Source organism: Spea bombifrons, chromosome 1, assembly GCF_027358695.1.
Source record: "Spea bombifrons isolate aSpeBom1 chromosome 1, aSpeBom1.2.pri, whole genome shotgun sequence".
Taxonomy (NCBI): Eukaryota; Metazoa; Chordata; class Amphibia; order Anura; family Pelobatidae; genus Spea; species Spea bombifrons.
This window is the reverse complement of record NC_071087.1, coordinates 114,744,898-114,763,200: the sequence shown is the minus strand read 5'-3', so window position 1 is coordinate 114,763,200 and position 18,303 is coordinate 114,744,898. Positions and strand designations below refer to the sequence as shown.

Here is an 18,303-nt window from a genome sequence, read left to right as displayed (position 1 = left end):
GTAATTTATTCTATTGATATATTTAGTTTTACTTTTGGAAATATATGCCATGCATTTAACTTATGACGGGTCATTTGAGTTCAAAGCCTGCATTCAAAGCAGAATAAATTGGAAAGACAGAAATGCCAGTCACAATCAAGAAGCCTTTCCATGATCGTCAGCTCTACAGCTTGCCAGAGTTGATAGGACTACAGGATTTTCCATAGCTGCCTTTTAAATAGCGGATGTGTGACAAAGTACAGGATATGATAGTAAGGTCGGTATGCACATCTTAACACTGGGCACCCTTTCTATATTTAAGAGGGAGGGTTAGAAACAAAGAACGCTTATTCTATATAGTCTTTGCATGCCTATCGTTTTTCCAGCTTCTTTCTCTACTTTTTATTTAATATTTTTGTGTCTGCTTTTTCCCCATTTTCCTGAGCAATTCGGTCCCGGGATCACAGATCTCGGCTTGCATCTTCAGCGTTATCGGAATGCAGCTGGGAGAAAACATAGCATGTTTTTCATGCTGAGGCTCTGGGAGCTGTGCCTAGATCTTCAAGTTCACATGGTACACGTGATTCGGCCGTTACTAATGGCGGGGCATGCAACGCTGCATCTGCAATGTTCTAGTTGGTCTCTGAAGAAGAAGAGTAACCAGAAGAAGAAACTTTTGTACTGCTCAACCACTGAGGTCTCCAGAAATGGCTCCCTTGCAGGCTGCCAGGCATGGTGATCGTACTCAGGACTCTGATCCTATGGCACAACACACTCATACTATGTCCCCTCTTATTCTTAGCTTTTTCCTTGGGGCAGGGGTTCAAAGTCAGGGTATATTACGTAATAGCAGTACTATGTCAGGATCTCCTTCCCTCCCAGGTAACTGTTTCTCCACTAATAGATTTTTTTTTCTGGTTTTAACATGCTCTAGCAACAATGCGAGGAACGTGCTAGAAAGCCCTTCGAAGCTGCCCCAGTCTGTGTAGGGCAATTACGTGATCCTCTCTACTGATTTTTGCGCCTCAAAACACTAGCAGTCTCTCCAATATTGTTACAGAGATTGCTTCTATCCTTCTGGATTTGTGGGTTTCTCCTTGGGCGTTGTGCCTAAGAAAGAGGAATGAAAATACAGAATGATTCATCACTTGTCATTTCCTTAGGGAGCATTGGCATTGATAAGGAATTTTGTAAAGTATCATACACATCATTTGATAAAGCCCTACATTTGGTCCGTTTCTATAGGGCGAGAATCCTTATGGCCAAGATGGAGATAGACGCTGCATTCCGACTCCTTCCTGTGCACCCTGGCAGCTTCTATTAGCTTGCGACTGATTTTGCCTATATGTTAGAGCCAACCCTACTTATGGACTTTTTCTATTTACTAAGATTTACTTCAAGTGCTACTCATGATAGACAACATAATTATGGGACTTATTTAGGAAACTTAAGTGTTTGAGTTGTGATCAGAAACATCTCATTATCTTTACAGTATATTATGAATCACTAAAATATATAGTACAGATATACATAATCATAATAATAAATTGCATTTAAATAAACATTATAGATGAACAGGAGGCCCAGCTTTTGCAAGATTCTATTTTCTCTTTAGAGTGACAGAGATAGTAGGCAGTTCCATAATGCAAACTGAATTTGGGGAGATGGTGTTCAATGTTTGGTATGTTAATTATGCATTTAGCCCTTCTTGCAGGAAATGTTTCTGGTTGATTCTTAAACACATAATGAGATTGATGAGTTCAAATATTTCAAATGAATATGACTCAAATGCAGAAAAATGAATAAATGACATGATATCTGTATGCTGCTCTCAGCAGGACAGTGTTTTATATGCACAGTAGTAGGAACTCGTGGTTTCTCTGTGGTTAAGTGTTTACAGATACATTTTCTATTGGGGTACAAATCTAGTTTAAATTACATTTGACTTGACCCATTAGAGCTCAGAATACATGAGGCATATTTGCCACGGAGCCTCTGGTCTCCTCCGCTCCAACCTATAAGATTGCTCTGCCAAGTCTCATTTATCTAAATCACTTAGCATATTTAACCACAAAGTATGTTACAAATATCACAACCAAGTGGTGTACTTTTACCGGATGCTGACTGGATCAGAAAAAAAAAGCAGTAAAAAAAAATCCTTTAGATGAACAGGGACATTGCTTTGCTCTTCTGTATTTTTAGCCTATACCCTAAAGTAACATCTGTAAATCAACAGCAGTCCTCACAATCTCATCGTATATCATTAGTCAAACAGAAAGAATGGAAGTCCCCCTTACTCTGCATGCCTGTCATTGAATTAATCTTTTTTTCCACTTCAGTCTTCATTAGTGGCAAACAGCAGTAAAATTAGCCCTTGTTAACAGTCCTAGCACTAATACACTAAATTGCCAAACTCCTCCACTTTGTCACAGGTAGCTGTCACAAGCCTGATGCAGATTGATTGGTCTAGGAGTTCAATGACTAAGGCAAAATTTAATTAGTTGGTAAACATATGCCAGCTATTTAATGTTTTGTCTGTCTTTGTACTTCTACACAATGTAACAGACTTTTAGGGACTTATAGAGGTTATTAAGCCCCCAACGATGTTATAAGGTCAGACTGCTGTTTCAGACCCCACTTTCAGTATTCCAATAGCATATTAAAAGAGAAAGAGGAAGAAAGTAATGGAAGACTTCATGACATTAAAATATGTCTCTGTACACTATTTTCATATGTAGAAGGTCACAATAACGAACAGTGTTTGCTTCGCCAATGGTTGCCAAAGTAGTTAGGTATGTGATTCTATGAAATCTTTGCAGCAGGACACAATTGTAATATCTACCATACAATCTGGTAACACAATTCAAAAAATAAATAAATATGTCTTCAATACTATTTCCTTGTGATTTAAAGAGTTAATGTCTACTTCTTATACATACATTGTATTTATTTAAACAAAATCAAGTCCCTTAGTCTACAGATTGTTTCTATGTGGACCACAGTCGGATTGTCATTGAACCCAAGCAAAAGTGGGAAAAAGCATCTGAATTGCTTGAGTTCCCAGTGCTTGTATATTTATATATACATTCAGAACCACATTTATATTTCAGTTACCCCTCAGTGACATATCACTAGCACTTCCATGCTATGTTAAAAAAAAAGGATTTGTAGAAGGGAAATGGAAATCGGACCTAAGAGAAGAACGTGAAAGAAATCAACAGAACACATTAAAACACTTTGGCCATCAACATGCACACTACCATTATGGAAGTGGGCTTCAAAGTACTTCCTAGATTACTTAAATCCAAAACACCTGAAATACATTATGGCTTGGAGTGGTACTTGAAGGGATGTGGGGACACATATCCTCCATGTATCAAGCACCTATGGACACCTACTTTTTAGTTACCCACCATAACCCTTCCACTACACTGATGACTTTCTGCTGCTGGAGCTGCTATGCATTGTAGCATAATCATTGATCACTTGGATGTTAAATATTTGCATTACATTGATAACACACGTCTAGAAAAAAATATAATAAATGGTTTATTTTTTAAGTCAGGGGTTAGACATACAATAAATGGGGCAGGAACATAAAATGGGTGAAAACTGCATGATATTTTATTCAAGTGGGCCTCAGCATTTCTCATTGAAACAAGACAGTTTGTTTCAACAAATAAAAATGGACCCGCTTACCCAGTTAGTTTGCTCACTCACGCTGCTTGCCCACAGTGCCATTGCTGAGATCACTTACTAAGCTGAAAAATTCAGACCAAGTCACTTTGTATTCGCCACAACTAGGATAACTTTCTTGATGAAATGGGATGTCTAGGTATTTTACAGAGACAAAATGTTCATTCAACTTTTTCAATCCATTTCATATTTTTTTATCTTTATTTATATTTTGCCTTCATCTTGCCATTAACATTATAATTTATTGTTTTATATAGCGCCATTATATTATGCAGCACTGTACAATGGGCGAACAGGACATAACAAGTAGTATACAACATAATTCAGCTTACAGGAACAAGAGGTAAGGAGAGCCCTGCTCAAACAAGCTTACAATCGTTATCTGTTTACATTTTTAATGATAAGCGGAAAAAGTTAACTATATTAACTAATAGTGTTTAGCCGTTAAGGAAAATTGTACTTGAAAGTATTACATTGTAGGGCACAACTGGTTATTTTCAGCACGGTTTAAAAATGGATCATCAGCTCATCTTTGTGGCTCTATTTGTTCCGAAATAAACTCCTGATTTAGTGTTCGTTCACCTGGGCCATAGATTTATATGCCTGATTGTGTTTACTGAATCATCAGGGAATTTACAAAGTGAAATTTCTATAGGATCTAAAATGCCATTGCCTACATGTTTAGCACAATGTAAAGTGCTTGGTTCAGCTACAGTGAATGGAAGATATTTCCAGATGACTGAGTACATTTGGAATATGTGATGACTATGGGCTTCCTCGTCAGACACTGATGAGCTATGAGTTCTATTGTTCTCCACTATTCTGGGTCTCCTCTTGCCAGAGTATAAATGTCTGGTCCCACCGAACCCTCAGCATCAAGCCTGGTAGCTCTAGCAAGACACTGCTCCTCAGGTAAGAAGTGGAAGTAGCAAACACGTGGGAATGTCTAGTAGTAGAGAAAATGAGACACTAATTTTTCATAATATGTGCGTTATAGGCTGATCTTTCGTATTTAAATAGGTCTCTATCATTACCCTTTATCCACTATTCAAAAGGTCTTCTACTACCCAGTCAGCGATTCAGAAATTTGTTTTCGTGTTTTGTAATGGCTGCAACTGATAAAACAATACTTCAAGGTTATATTGTATATTTTGTATCTTCATCTACTCAACCAATGCAATCACAGAATACGTGGTAATGAGACAGAGTGAAAAGAGATTGTATTAGTACTTTAAAATGAGAAAAACAAACAAAATACAAGTATGCAAAACTCCCCATGTTGACTTGGTTAATGGTTATTGTTCTGTTTAGCTTTTAAAATTTAAAGGCCCAAAATGTCTCAGACACCCAAAGCTGCTGCTGCTGCTGCCAGCCAGGGCACAGATGCCAAGGAAAAGGGAACACCAGCCCCAGTTCCTGTTCCTGTTCCAAAACCCGCTAAAACCGGAGAACCAAGTGTGGGATCCTTCAAAGTAAGTGTGTCCTAAATATTTGGATTCAACCTAAAGTTAGCACCAAGTGTCTATGCACCTGGCCTTCAAATGCAATAACTGACAATTACTGTATAAAACAAAAAAAAAAAACATATTTATACTATTACCTAGAATTGAATCACCATAGATAATTCTTAATGTATTCAAGCCTAATGAAATCAGGTGTTAACATTAATTCCTGTAATCATCCAAAAACCATAAGCTAAAAAATCTAGAAAGACCATCTGGAATGTTAACTTAAGAATACAACAGTCTTGACTGCTATAGCATATAGTAATGATCATGTAATAATAGTTAACTGAACGTGATAGCTGCTGCAGTGATTATATTACCTCTATGGTATGAACATACCGATTAATGACAGAGCAGAACATACAGAATACAGTTGCATTATTATTGATATACGCTGTAAAATGGCATTGCAGATTAGCTTTCTTTGCTTTCTTGCGTTTCTTCTTCCATAAGTATATACCAAGCTTTAATACTAAACTATGCCTCTTTATGGATTCATTTCATATCTAGTTAAACCTCTAAGACAATAGCTGGAAGTGCTCCCAAGCCTTATACATCAGGTTTGTACTGGTGAGCCATCCCGTTCCACCGAGGGAGCTAGATGGAAGTAGAAAGTTTATACATTAAAGGCAAAATATCTGTTTGTTTTTTAACAATTAAAAGAAAAAATGTCGGTGCGCTAAGCTAGTCACAGGCTCAAATAATGCAAATGTATAATACGAGGCCTACCAAACAGGTGTAAGCATGCTGCAAGAAACAGTGTATTGGCTGTACAATGTATACAAAAAACAAAAACTGTCTGCGCTTCTTACCCTAATAAAGTTGTTTTTTTAACAATAACAGTAGAAATAGCCCTTTAGCCCCTTAAGGACAACGGGCGGTCCCTAAACCCATTGAAAACAATGCATTTTGAGCCTGTACATGTACGGGCTTTGTCATTAAGGGATTAAAGCAATACATTTTGCCGGAGACATCAATAAAATCAGAACTGTAAAGATATGAGCATTTACTGGATGATATAATTTCCAGGGCTACATGGAATAAGAGATTATGCTAGTATTACAATGACATATAATAAGGGTGACAGTTGTTCCACGGTAGATATCACGGGGTAATTATAATTAATCTTGATATTAATTTCCTTTCTGTTGAGTGAAACCAATAGAACACTTTATCTAGCAATGGCTGTTAAGTGTGCTTGAATGTTCTGCTCTGCTTTAGTGTGCAGTTCACTTAGACTCTTAAACTAATTAAAAGCAGGCTTTAATGGTAAAAACGTGCGGAACTTCAAAGCGAAACGTATATAGATCATTTCGGAGAATCGAAACATGTTCTTTCCACTTTCTCTTTGATGCTATAGCACTAACAAATCATTAAAAAGAAACATGAGGATTATATGTTTTAGGTGAACATACAGAAGAAAATGATAAATATGTAAGATACGTGTATTGTATATATACGTGTACTACTGTGTGTGATAAATTATCACTGCATATATCCGCATTTTGAAATATTTTTTTTTCTTAACACAAGTAAAATTAACTTATGGCAATAGTATTCACATGGTTGATAGTATCCAAGGCATTCGTATAGCACCCTTAAACGTGAATGTGGTGAGGCCTTGACTTAATTTTTTAACTTCATTTTGGTAAAATGTCTTACTTTTAGAATATCTATTTTAGTATATATATATATACAATATTTATATATTTATATTTTTTTTCTTCAAATGGTAATACCCTTTCATATATTAAAATATATTAAAATTGTTGTGACATATACAATTCATGGAAAAAAATATTCCCCATCATCAAGCGTAAGTCCCTTAGGAAAGAAGAGAAAATTATTTTTGCACTTTAATAAGGAAATATTGTGTTGTTTTGTAGATTGTAATCTTTGAGCAGGAGAACTTCCAGGGAAGGCACATGGAACTTCTGAATGAATGTGTGAACCTTGGGGAGAGAGGCTTTGATAGAGTACGCAGTGTCATTGTCGACTCTGGACCGTAAGTGCTAAAAGCTCTATGAGATATTTTCCTTTACCACCGTCTTCGCGAATTGAAATGACACCTGAATGTCCCTTTTTATATTAAATGTCAACCATAATCTTTGACGTAAACCCACCTTATTAAATCTTTACTAAAATCTTCATGTCAGTAACAGGTGATATATTAACGATATAACTACTTGATCTATACACCGGCTATAGGGATATATTAAACATCTGGACAGTTACAAATCTAGATTTGTGCGGCCATGATAAAGTAAACTTAGAATCAGAAACATAGTATAAAGTGACTGTAGATGTTACGAGCAAATGACTAGAGCAATAGATCATAGTATAGGTAAACTGTGATTTTAGTGCCACTCTTTCCATCTTTACTCCCTTTATAGCTAATGAAATCTTCGCCACACTTTAGTGTTTATTGCAGTAAAAAAAACATATTTTAATATGTTTTTTTTCTCTCCAAATGGGAACAGCAATATTATTCCCATTGGCCCTTCACGGGTTTAAATACAGCCTCTAACGTAAAAGTTAAGTATTCTAGCATTTTGCTCTATAGCCTGTAGCAGTTTACTTGCTTCCAGTGATAAATAACTGGAAATTTCTTACTGTGGTATAGCTATCATATATGTATTAATGGAAACCTACAATTCAGCATCTCCCATAGCTCCAATTACCATACATATTATTAACAATGTGTACTTTTCATATACACCGGGGAATCTTATATTATGCTGATTATAAGGGATAATTTGAGCTCTAGGTCTCTTATCAGCTTTTGAAACTAAAGCCTAGTGAGTATGGATGGGAGAAGCTGCACATTACATTGCTCTGGCAAAAGGATTCATGTGAAGATTAAAAACTTTAATGCCAAGCTGTATACAAAATAGTATCAGTTTTTTTAAGGTTTGCAATACATTTGGGTCATGTAAATGAGTGAACATTGTACACAGTACTTCTTGAGATCCAACCTTAATCATTTTCATTGTGGCTTCATTGTAGAGTCCAAATATATGTGCATGTATAATAATAATATAACTGAATAACGGTGTCAATAAATGCAGCCACAGTACCATATGACACTAATGATACTGTGAGGATGATTATTTAAGCATGTAGAGATAGCATCTAAAGCTAGAACAATAATTTGCAGCCAAATATTACAAAGAAGGGTTAGGCAACTAGTAGGACCTCTAGAATCTTCGTTGTTGGGTGGCAGCTTAGGAGTTCAGGACATCTAATACCTATATCAACAAGCCTTAACTTGTGAAAAATGTTTTAATTTTTAATGTAAATGTTGTGAACCAAATGCATCCTCTCTTTTATCATCATGATATATTCTCATTATTTTCACTTTTGTGTATGTTTGTCATTATGTCTTTGGTTTGTGATCTTTGGTGTTCTTCCATCGTCCCCTTCTCCCTATGATGTGATTTGTGGCCTACCTGTAAACATTCTCTCAGCTGGGTTGCCCACGAGCAGTCCAACTTCCGTGGCGAGATGTTTATCCTGGAGAAGGGCGAGTATCCTCGTTGGGATACCTGGTCTAGCAGCTATAGGAGCGACTGCTTCATGTCCCTACGCCCCATCAGAATGGTAAGACCCATGGCTATCGACTATTGAAATGCTATTTGTTTATCTTCTCTTTTCACATGTTGTATCATGATGCAAAATCTATCCTACCCCTCATCGCCTTGCAGAAATGGTCAATATTTTATACCAAAAATGTTTCAAAAGACCTAGAATTTGATAATTACAGGCTACAGGTATACAATAGAGGGTAATTTAAGTAGATTAAAATAACATATGTAACTCAAGCATCTTAAATTCGTACTCTTAAACATGTAAGTAGATAATAATCTCTAGACAAACAATGATGGACTGACGGAGCCAAAAATAAATCCTACATTAAGCTGAGCACAGTTACCAACCCTTGAACAACATTTTAAGTGATGCCTCCACGTGACCTGAAGCTCTATAATGATTTCTTTTTTGCCAAATATTTTTTTTCTTTTTAGATCCTGATTTTTTTTTTTGTGAGTTTTGTTAACTCTCAACCTGTGCTGTTCTTTCTGCTGTTAACAATGAATCTTTGCAGACTAAGATAAAGTAGGACATTCTGGGATCAGTTCAATTTAGCATCAGAAAAGCAAGTTTATTTCATGAGTCTGTCACCCTTTCTGCTATTGTCTTTGAAATGTTTTGCTGGCTGATATCCCAGGCTCTTAATCCAGCTGCCCAGTAACTGGTACTAGGACACTGAGTCTGTATAACGAATCAACATACTATAAGATCACTGGGAGCTTGCCAGAGCAAGTGGCTAAAGTTTTTGCTTTTTTAAAAAAATTAAGAACAATGTTTTATTTATTATTTAAGTTATTATGGCTGTGCATTCTGCAGAGCAATGCAGAAGAAAGCAAGAATAGATACAGTATATGGCCACAGTATAATACATATATGTGATATAATTATATATAAAACATACAGTATATGTATATTGGATATATGATATATATATATATATATATATATATATATATATATATAACTGTTATATGTAAGTGTTGAAATCACTGGCTTTATTTGATGTAAATTTCTGCAGTATAGAGGTTTTTAATAAATAGTTAATTTAACAATCATATGATTATGCATATTTGTAAAATAAAGGCACAGTGGCAAAATAAACAAAGCAATATGTTTTCTCTACTGACATGTTAATGTAACATAAGTAACAAAACATAAGTTACGTCACTTAGAGCTTCATTGGATATTTGGTTCAACATTGTCATGAAAGTTACAATCTTAATTCTGTTGAAATGCTTGCAACGGTTATAAATTTCTGCTGTCTGGACACCTGCAGGATAGCCAAGAACATAAAATCACCTTGTTTGAATGCGCGGACTTCAAGGGCAACAAGATGGAAATCATTGAGGATGACGTGCCCAGCCTGTGGGCCTATGGATTCTGTGACCGCGTGGGAAGCGTAAAGGTCCCCAGTGGAACGTGAGTGATGTGTTTCTTACTGTCGTTTACCACTTCATAACGGTAAACTACTTTAAAAATTAAGTATTATAAAGATTTTTTTCTGCTTCACCTGTTTCTTCTTGGTTCTACACAAGTAAACATTAAATTAGACAACAATGCAGTTTTTGTAACTTGCAAACCCTCTTTTAGCATCATATTAAATATTTCTGAGTGTCTCACAAAACATAAAACGTGATGTACTCACTATGTCAGCATAAATTGTTCATACCTTGTGAGTCTGACTTCAAGTATGGTAGGAAGCATCCACATGAATTATCCAACACTACAGATTTGTGATGGTTGGTTGGGTTATTTGCATTCAATGTAGCCTTGTAACAGTAGCTACTTTACAATTTCAGTTGTAATAAACCAGTAAGTCATGAAATTAATTGTTATTTTTGTCACAGGACATTGGTGCTCTTAGGTCAGTTGTGGTCAGCTTTGCTTCCATCGTAGATGCTCTTAAAAACTTATATATATATACCCCTACTCTTTCTTGCAGATGGGTTGGATACCAGTATCCAGGATACAGAGGCTACCAATATCTATTTGAAAACTGTGACTACAAACACTGGAACGAATGGAGTGCCTTCCAGCCACAGATCCAATCCATCCGTCGTATCAGAGACATGCAATGGCACCAGAAGGGATGTTTCCTTATCCCCACCACAGCAACCACTAAGTAAACAAATGCAAGATGCCCCTCGCTTGACAGAGACCCATCAGGACCTTGTGTTTAAAATCGACCTCGCCACATTTTTAAGAAACTCTGTCAGCTATTGTATATTGCACATTTACTGGATGTCCTTTATTGTATGCTGCAAATAAAAATGATTTCTGAGGTATAAAAGGTGGTTTTGTTTCGTACTTGTAAGCGTGAATAATCCAACGAAAGCTAGCCTGTTCTACTGCTCTCTGACTTGGCATAGTATATAGTGTCTTCTATTTTGCTGACAAGGGCAGCATTATTTTCTACCTCTTCACGGTCCTCTCTATGGTACAGGAAACTCTTTCAAATACAGATAAGGTTATGGTATAACTTCTAGACTAATTATAAGACAAGGCCCAAAAATTCTAATCATTCTTTTGTTGTCAACGTGACAGCTCCTTGTGTCTGTACTTCCTGCCTAACAGGCAACAACTCTTGGCAACAGATTACTCGTTTCTCTTTGAGACAGTAAAAATATTTGGTGATAATATGTATTTAATGTATAGTACTGTATTTATTAGAATATAATTAATAACATAATATACATATAACGATATAATAATATAATATTTATGTGTATCTTATGCATACAAAGGTGCAAATCACACAGCTTCTTAGTATTATTATTATTATCTTTTATTTATATAGCGCCAACAATTTATGCAGCACTTAATACAATACATATATTCAAGGGGTATGACAAGACAAGAATTGACAGACTAAGACAAACCGATACATTAGGTGAGAGTCCTGCTCGCAAGCTTACAATCTTAAGTAGAAAGCTATGTATGTTTTCAACAAAAAGTTTAAGGGAAGTCACAATTTCAGAAATTTTACAAATGTATTTTTCCTGGAACAAACTTGACCATTATAAAGCATAGTTTACAATAAATACACCAAATAAAAGCATATCTAAAGTACAGGTCGCATTAAATCAATAAGAGCTTACACATTTCTTCATGATAATTATTTGGAACATGCATGTCTGCGGTCCGCATTTGTCATATTGTATAGATGGATCAACATTCTGCAACTCAGATTTTTTTCTTTTTATATAATTGCTGTGTCAGCAAGAAATTGATCTGCCTCAAATACAATCAATGTTTTAGTTAAGGAGACCCATAGATCACACATTAAGTGTTATCGTGTGTTAAAACATATATATTACAATTGACCTTGTTCCTGGTGTATGCATTCACATAGACATTTCATAAATTTATAGAAATGATGAAACATTATATATATACACACATATATCTTATATATACGTTCTCATAGACAAAACTACATTTTAATTATACCATACTAATATAAAAAAATGAAAAGTATATTATGTCGCAACATTAACAATCTTTATTCACTCAGATTGGCCTGTAACATAGATAGCATTATAAACCACTATCTTATTTCACTAAAGGTGCACAAGTTTTTAAGCATACGGCCCAGGCAGACCTCAAATTTTCCAAAGGTTGTTTTGTACATCTTGTTTTTTTTACCTTTAACTATAAGGAAAATATATTTGAAAAGCAATTCTTTTGGTTTGTTGTGCATTCAAGAGTTTTCTATAAATCAAGTGCAATTTGTGCTTCAAAGTATGAGATAACCCAACAACTTTGTAAAATTCAGCATAGTCATCATTATTGTCCAGGATTCAACCACATAACTTTTATCTCTAAGTTAGGAAGACAGAACGGAGAAATAAGTCACTGTCTGACTTTGGAAGGTTTCCTGGTAGTAGAGATGATAAGGAGTGTTCAGATTTCCTATATAAGAGCTGGTCCCGGAGGGGCTTATACATTGCAAACATTCCTATATACATTTGTAATACAGGGGCAGACAAACACACCCAGAAGATCAACTGTCACCCCCACATCCGACGGTATCACCCACTATTAATGGATTGCATAGCGCTGAAAAAAGAAACAGAGAGAGAATACATATTTTGGAGAACAAACTTTGTAATTAGGGAGCCCTCCAGTATAACAGTAAGGGGTCTCCTTACAGTCAATAACACTCATACATACAGTGTTAACAATCATTCATACAGGGCATCACAGGCATGTTGAAGGAGGCCCCTGCCACATCATCAGGAAATGTCAGGGAGCACAAAATGGGTTTAAAATGCACATTTTTGGAAGGATGGCTGGCATGAGACAAATATTTGATATATGGTAACAGATGTACCCAGTGCTTTACAGTTTACAGTGTAATAAAAGATAGATACAATAAATTCACTCATGATAAGTACATTAGCAGAGGAAGGCTGCTGGGGGGGCAAGAGGGCAGTTGAAGCCAAGTGACCCCCTCAGGTAACTAATAACGTAGCATACACCTATACACCTACACACTCTAACACATTCGGTTACACAATCACACTAAAATAGCCTCAATCTACCATCATCCCTCCACACCTCTACTAGTCACAGTGTGAACTGCTGCGTGACCCCACCGTGCTCCCACCTCCACAGCCCTGTTTTAAGTATTTTGGATTGCCCCCCCCCCCCTGTACAGCAGTCATACAGACATTAGGAAAGAGGCCCTCCCCGCAATCAGGGGTTAGGATCGCAGTTGTCTGGCTTTCTATTGAACAGTCCCAGTATTTAAAGGCTCTGTCAGATGGCATCTAAATCAGCTATTTCGGCTTATATTATTTATTTAACCCTTCATACATAAGTCACCAAAATGGGAGTTGCTTATTGAGCAAGACTTCGCTACAGCTCTGTTGCAGCAGCGGCACCACCAACGGCCAGAAGACACACGCTGTCAAGACTGACACGACTGAAGAAAGAGAAGGGGGGAGCAGTGGGTTTGGGGGGTGTCGGCCGCGCGCACAGGGTGGGAGGGTTGACGAATGCGCGTGACCTTACTGTAAGTGGGCGGTGCCAGCGACTGATCCGCCGCTCTAGACGGTGCCTGTATCGCGTGCGTGGGCGCGCTACCGGGCTTGAGGGAAATGCGCTGCTAATACGCGAGAGGTCCCCCACCGGGTTCTCCAGTATATGGGAGGGGGAGACGACTAGAGGTGAGTAACCGGAGAGAATGTGTCTGAACGAGGGTGTCAGAGGCGCCTTGGATATATGGCGAGAGGAAGACAAGGGCTGTCCACGGCCGCTAAAGTTTACAGGGAGGCGGTGGGTAACGCTTTACAGGGTGTACGGGACCTCTAGCTGTGTGACGCCGGGGCGCCCCATTCATTGTGCTGCGTACTGCCGGGGTGCATGCAATGGCCAGTTACTAGCCGTGCAACTACCCTGTCTGTCAAAGCTTGCTGTACAGTATCTACGTATGTGTGAACAAGTGTGTTTCTGCCTGTACCATTTCAATTATATTTACACACCGCTAATACTTGGTAGGACAGTGCTTTATGTCTGGTTGCCAGAGCTACAGGCATCAGCACATGTTTACGTTCTATCCATGTGCCTATGGTATGTATCCGTTGTATGTATCATTCTATTGGATCAACATTGTGTAGATCTATGTGAAATATAAAATGCAGAAGTAAGTAATATGTGCTAAATAAAGGATGGACCCTTTTCTCTTCTATATAATCGATAATGATATATAATATATGTATTGAAAACTTGCTTTTGTTTGCCTGATTTAAAACACAAAAGGGACATAAAAGTATTTAAGTAAGGTTGTTGAGGTAAGGTATGCATTGATTTGTTAGGGCATCCGCTTAGTGATAAACATAAGTATGTGGAACACAATTCCATATGTGTTTTTTTTACATTCTCAAACTTTTCTCATTAGTTTCCCTGCAGATGCACCTTTTTAGTGAATATCAGATATTAAAATAAAGTGGCAATCCATCATTCTCTTACCCATCACAGAATGTGGTGGCAAAAACTAGTTTTCAGATGATGAGAGCTAATTTTGTGTTGAAGAATAAAAACTTTATTGCACCATAACAGAAGTAACAATCTTTTCTGAACATGGAATTAATACTCTGTTATATGTTATATACTATATACCATGACCAGTCAGGGTTTTAAAGTTCTATAAAATAGTCTCACTCATTATTCTGATGTTTCAATTATTCCATCAGGAACCACCAGGGACGGTTGTAGAATATCTGTACAGTGGGCCAACTAGGGCTAGTAAATTATAGTATTTGGCGTGTGAAACCCTGACATCAGGGATGTGTTTGAGGCTGCAGAGTTAATGCACTCAATTAACATTTTATGGTTTTATATCTCATCCTGAAAGCTTACAGGCTTCACTTGGGCATTCTGGCATGAAAGGCCATTATTATTATGCAACCCGGAGAAGCCGTTGGGATCGCTATTTGTTGTAAGTTGTAGTTCCTGGTTTTGTAATTTTATTTTTGTTTAATATGCGAGTTTGGAACAATGTAATAATTCACTGTCTCATGTGGAGGGTTCAACAAAGACTAATAGTGATTACAGGGAGAATCCATAAAACTGATTATTAAAACAATACTTAATTTCTCTATCACTACTTAGTTACGGTTTCTTCTCATGCGTTGTTCTACTATACACAAGAAGATATTAACATAGATATTAACAGGTACTACATGTAGCTTAGTTATTAGGTTCCTGCTTTTAGGGGAAATTCCATGGAAAAACAAATATTTTCCTTGAAGTATTCAATACAGTTCTTTATACATGCAAATGCTTCTGGAATTCTGCAGAATTCTCCCCTATGCGTTTGTCCCTTTGTGCATCTCCCATATATTTTCCATCCTGGAGATGTATTCGCCTGTGCAGATCTGTCGCTGATAAACATATTGCCAGTCAGCTCCATCACTGGTTCTGAATGCTGCATGCCGGGGTCTTCAAGCAGCCATTCAGTGGGGAGAATTGTCAGACTATGGAAGAGTTGGGCAGCTGCAGCTCCGTAGCTGTAGCTTCTCCCTAAGGTATTTTTGTTTTTAACATTTGAAGAATACATCTAAAAGTACTCAAAGTTCTGTAATATGCATTCTTCTTTTGTGCGGCTGTGAAGAACAGTAAATTGTCCCTTTAACAAAGAAAGAGGAAGCAGATACTTATTGCAACTTTTTTGCAGAGGCTAACCAAAGGGAAAGTCTCTAAATGCTAAGTGATGTAGTGTGGCTTTGAAGATCTTTGAGGAAGACTTTTGAATTTAATATAGATCTATTTAACTGTTCCTTCATTTACAGTTTGATACCACCTAGCGATATTTGCATTTTCTTTGTGCTCTAATGTGTAAATATTTAGACCATCGTGTTTTGTTATAATTATTTAGAATTGGCAGTAATATGTCAACTTACATTCTGCTTATATGAAACAAGTAGCAGTTCAAATATACATACAAAGCTGCATCATGGTCCCTTTTCAGGTATTCGCAAAATGCTAGTGTCCATTATATATATATATATATATATATTTATCTTTTTAATGTTACCAGTTTTGCTGCAAACAAAATATCCCCCCCCCCCCACCTTTGCTCGTAACCTATACTTGGTGGCCTTACTCTTTGGCATGGAAATTTTAATATTTGTGTTTTTTGTTCAGTGATTTAAGGCTGGTCAGTTCACTTTGATGAAAAGTTAATTTATAATGTTAAGTGATCATCTCTACCTAGGATTAAGTAATGCTTTGGAGGGATCCTGTATATTAAATATGTGATGGCTTGTTTGATCCTACCCTACAAAATCATATATATTTTTAAGCAGAAGCGGCTAATGTTCTTGCCACCGGTACAGAATCGTAGAACCCTAAACTGAATGGCTGCAAGGTATTTCTCCCCGCCTCTACAGATATTTTTCATTATGCTGCCAATGCTTGTTTTTTTTTTTTTAAATTTTATTTTATCCTAAAGGAATCATTATAACTTAAAGCAACTGCTGATGATAGTATAAAGTGTGCCTTTCACAGTGACAACAATGGGGCATTCTGCATTAGAAACAAACTTGTTTCTATGTTTAAAGTAAAAAAAAAAAAGGAGAAGAATAGCGGTTCTCTGTCCCCCCTTAGTGCTTTCTAGCTTCCCAGGGGAGCCTTAGAAGCGAGGAACAGAAAAAATAGGGGCTTGGCATCTCTACATGTTATACTTTATGAAAACAATCTGCCAAGCTCTGCTTCTTGGACCCATGTCAGCAGACTAGTTGTATATATTGTTTTTTAAAAAACAATTTGGACAAGCAGGGCATTATTTTTTAAATCATATTCATATATAAACATTCACTTAGATTGAAAGAAATTGTTTCTATTTTTTTTTTTATTTTTTTTTTTGAAAACAAACATATCTTATAAATTGTACACAGCTATTCCAAATGGGAAATATACGTCATATACCTGTCCAGAGTTTGGATACACCTCTTATGCTTTGGATTTTAATGTATCGTGACATGTATAGGACAAATATTAAACGGTGGGCGTATTTTCCCAAATTATAATATTGTTAAAATTGGTATTCTGAGTCACTGACTTCAGTAGCACTGATGGATCCCTGTACCGCTCCCAGCCCATCTTGTCTAAGTTAGCAGTAAAAGAAAAAAGTACATCATGTCCATGTCCAACTGCAGAAACAAACACCAAATTGTTTTCAGCAAAGTTTCCCCAGTACAGTGATGCATCACATGCATAGGTTTAGCATTCTTTGGGCAAGCTACTGGGCCAACATTTAAAAAAAAAGGGGGGGTTTCCGTGCACTGTACCTAGAGGTCTCTCCTGAAGCAAGGGAAGCTCTTGTGATGTCATGATGATTTTTAGGTGGAGAAACCCATGGACAGGAATACATGTATGTTAACATTTTTGGTATCTATTATGCAGTTAGTTAGCATACGCTATATACAAACAGAAACTTGGAACACCAATGGCCATTTTAAGCCCCCCCCCTTAATTCATAATGCACCTTACTTATAGTTATGCCACTCTGCCCCCCACCCCCGGACCTACCAATGCATCCCCAAGCCCCAGTGGAACTATCGGCAGCAGCGGGGGTCGTCTGCTGTGGGTGACCTGGATCCTAACCCTGCTGCTTGTCCACAGCTGGGCTAAATGAAAAAGAAAAACAAAAAACACCTGCCTGGCGCTCAGAACTGCTTCTGTGATAAGGACCATGTTAACCCCTTCAATCCCAGGGGTTTTTGGTTCCTCAAAGCCCGGAGCAATTTTGCCATTTTTGCTCTGTCGGTTCAGCGATTATTCTCTTTTCCTGTGAATAGTGTACCCATGTAAACTATATATTGTTTTTTCAAGGAGAGATAGAGCTTTCTTTTGATACCATAGTTGGATGATTAGCTGAAAATTTAGAATTAGAAATTTAGTAAAAACAAGCAAAAAATAGAAAAAAAACACCTAATTTTTTAAAAATTTTCCCTCTGAATCCTCATAAAATTAGGTAAAGTGACAGAAAATTCCATCCAGATTTATCAATTCAGGTGTCCTGACTTCA

At 36.9% G+C, this 18,303-nt stretch overlaps 2 protein-coding genes across 3 annotated transcripts in view; both read left to right on the top strand.

Annotated features, from left to right (window-relative positions):
- The first annotated feature begins 4,549 nt into the window (after nucleotides 1–4,549).
- On the top strand, nucleotides 4,550–11,058 carry CRYBB1 (crystallin beta B1). Its single transcript, XM_053469548.1, has 6 exons — nucleotides 4,550–4,587; nucleotides 4,987–5,147; nucleotides 7,067–7,185; nucleotides 8,648–8,780; nucleotides 10,045–10,187; nucleotides 10,711–11,058. The coding sequence occupies exons 2-6, from the start codon at nucleotides 5,010–5,012 to the stop codon at nucleotides 10,892–10,894; spliced, it is 717 nt and encodes a 238-aa protein (XP_053325523.1). The 5' UTR covers nucleotides 4,550–4,587; nucleotides 4,987–5,009; the 3' UTR covers nucleotides 10,895–11,058.
- A 2,722-nt stretch (nucleotides 11,059–13,780) lies between these two features.
- TPST2 (tyrosylprotein sulfotransferase 2) overlaps nucleotides 13,781–18,303 on the top strand; it is a 30,671-nt gene continuing 26,148 nt past the window's right edge. For both annotated transcript variants that reach the window (XM_053469464.1, XM_053469456.1), the window contains exon 1: nucleotides 13,781–13,939. The gene's annotated coding sequence lies outside the window, so the exon portion shown is untranslated. The remainder of the gene's footprint in view (nucleotides 13,940–18,303) is intronic.

Bases quoted from the DNA above. Each gene is read 5' to 3' on its own strand.
- CRYBB1 (XM_053469548.1), top strand. From the start codon at position 5,010: ATGTCTCAGACACCCAAAGCTGCTGCTGCTGCTGCCAGCCAGGGCACA. The intron at 7,186-8,647 runs GTAAGTGCTAAA...ACATTCTCTCAG, and splicing joins GTCATTGTCGACTCTGGACC to CTGGGTTGCCCACGAGCAGT. The intron at 8,781-10,044 runs GTAAGACCCATG...GGACACCTGCAG, and splicing joins CCCTACGCCCCATCAGAATG to GATAGCCAAGAACATAAAAT.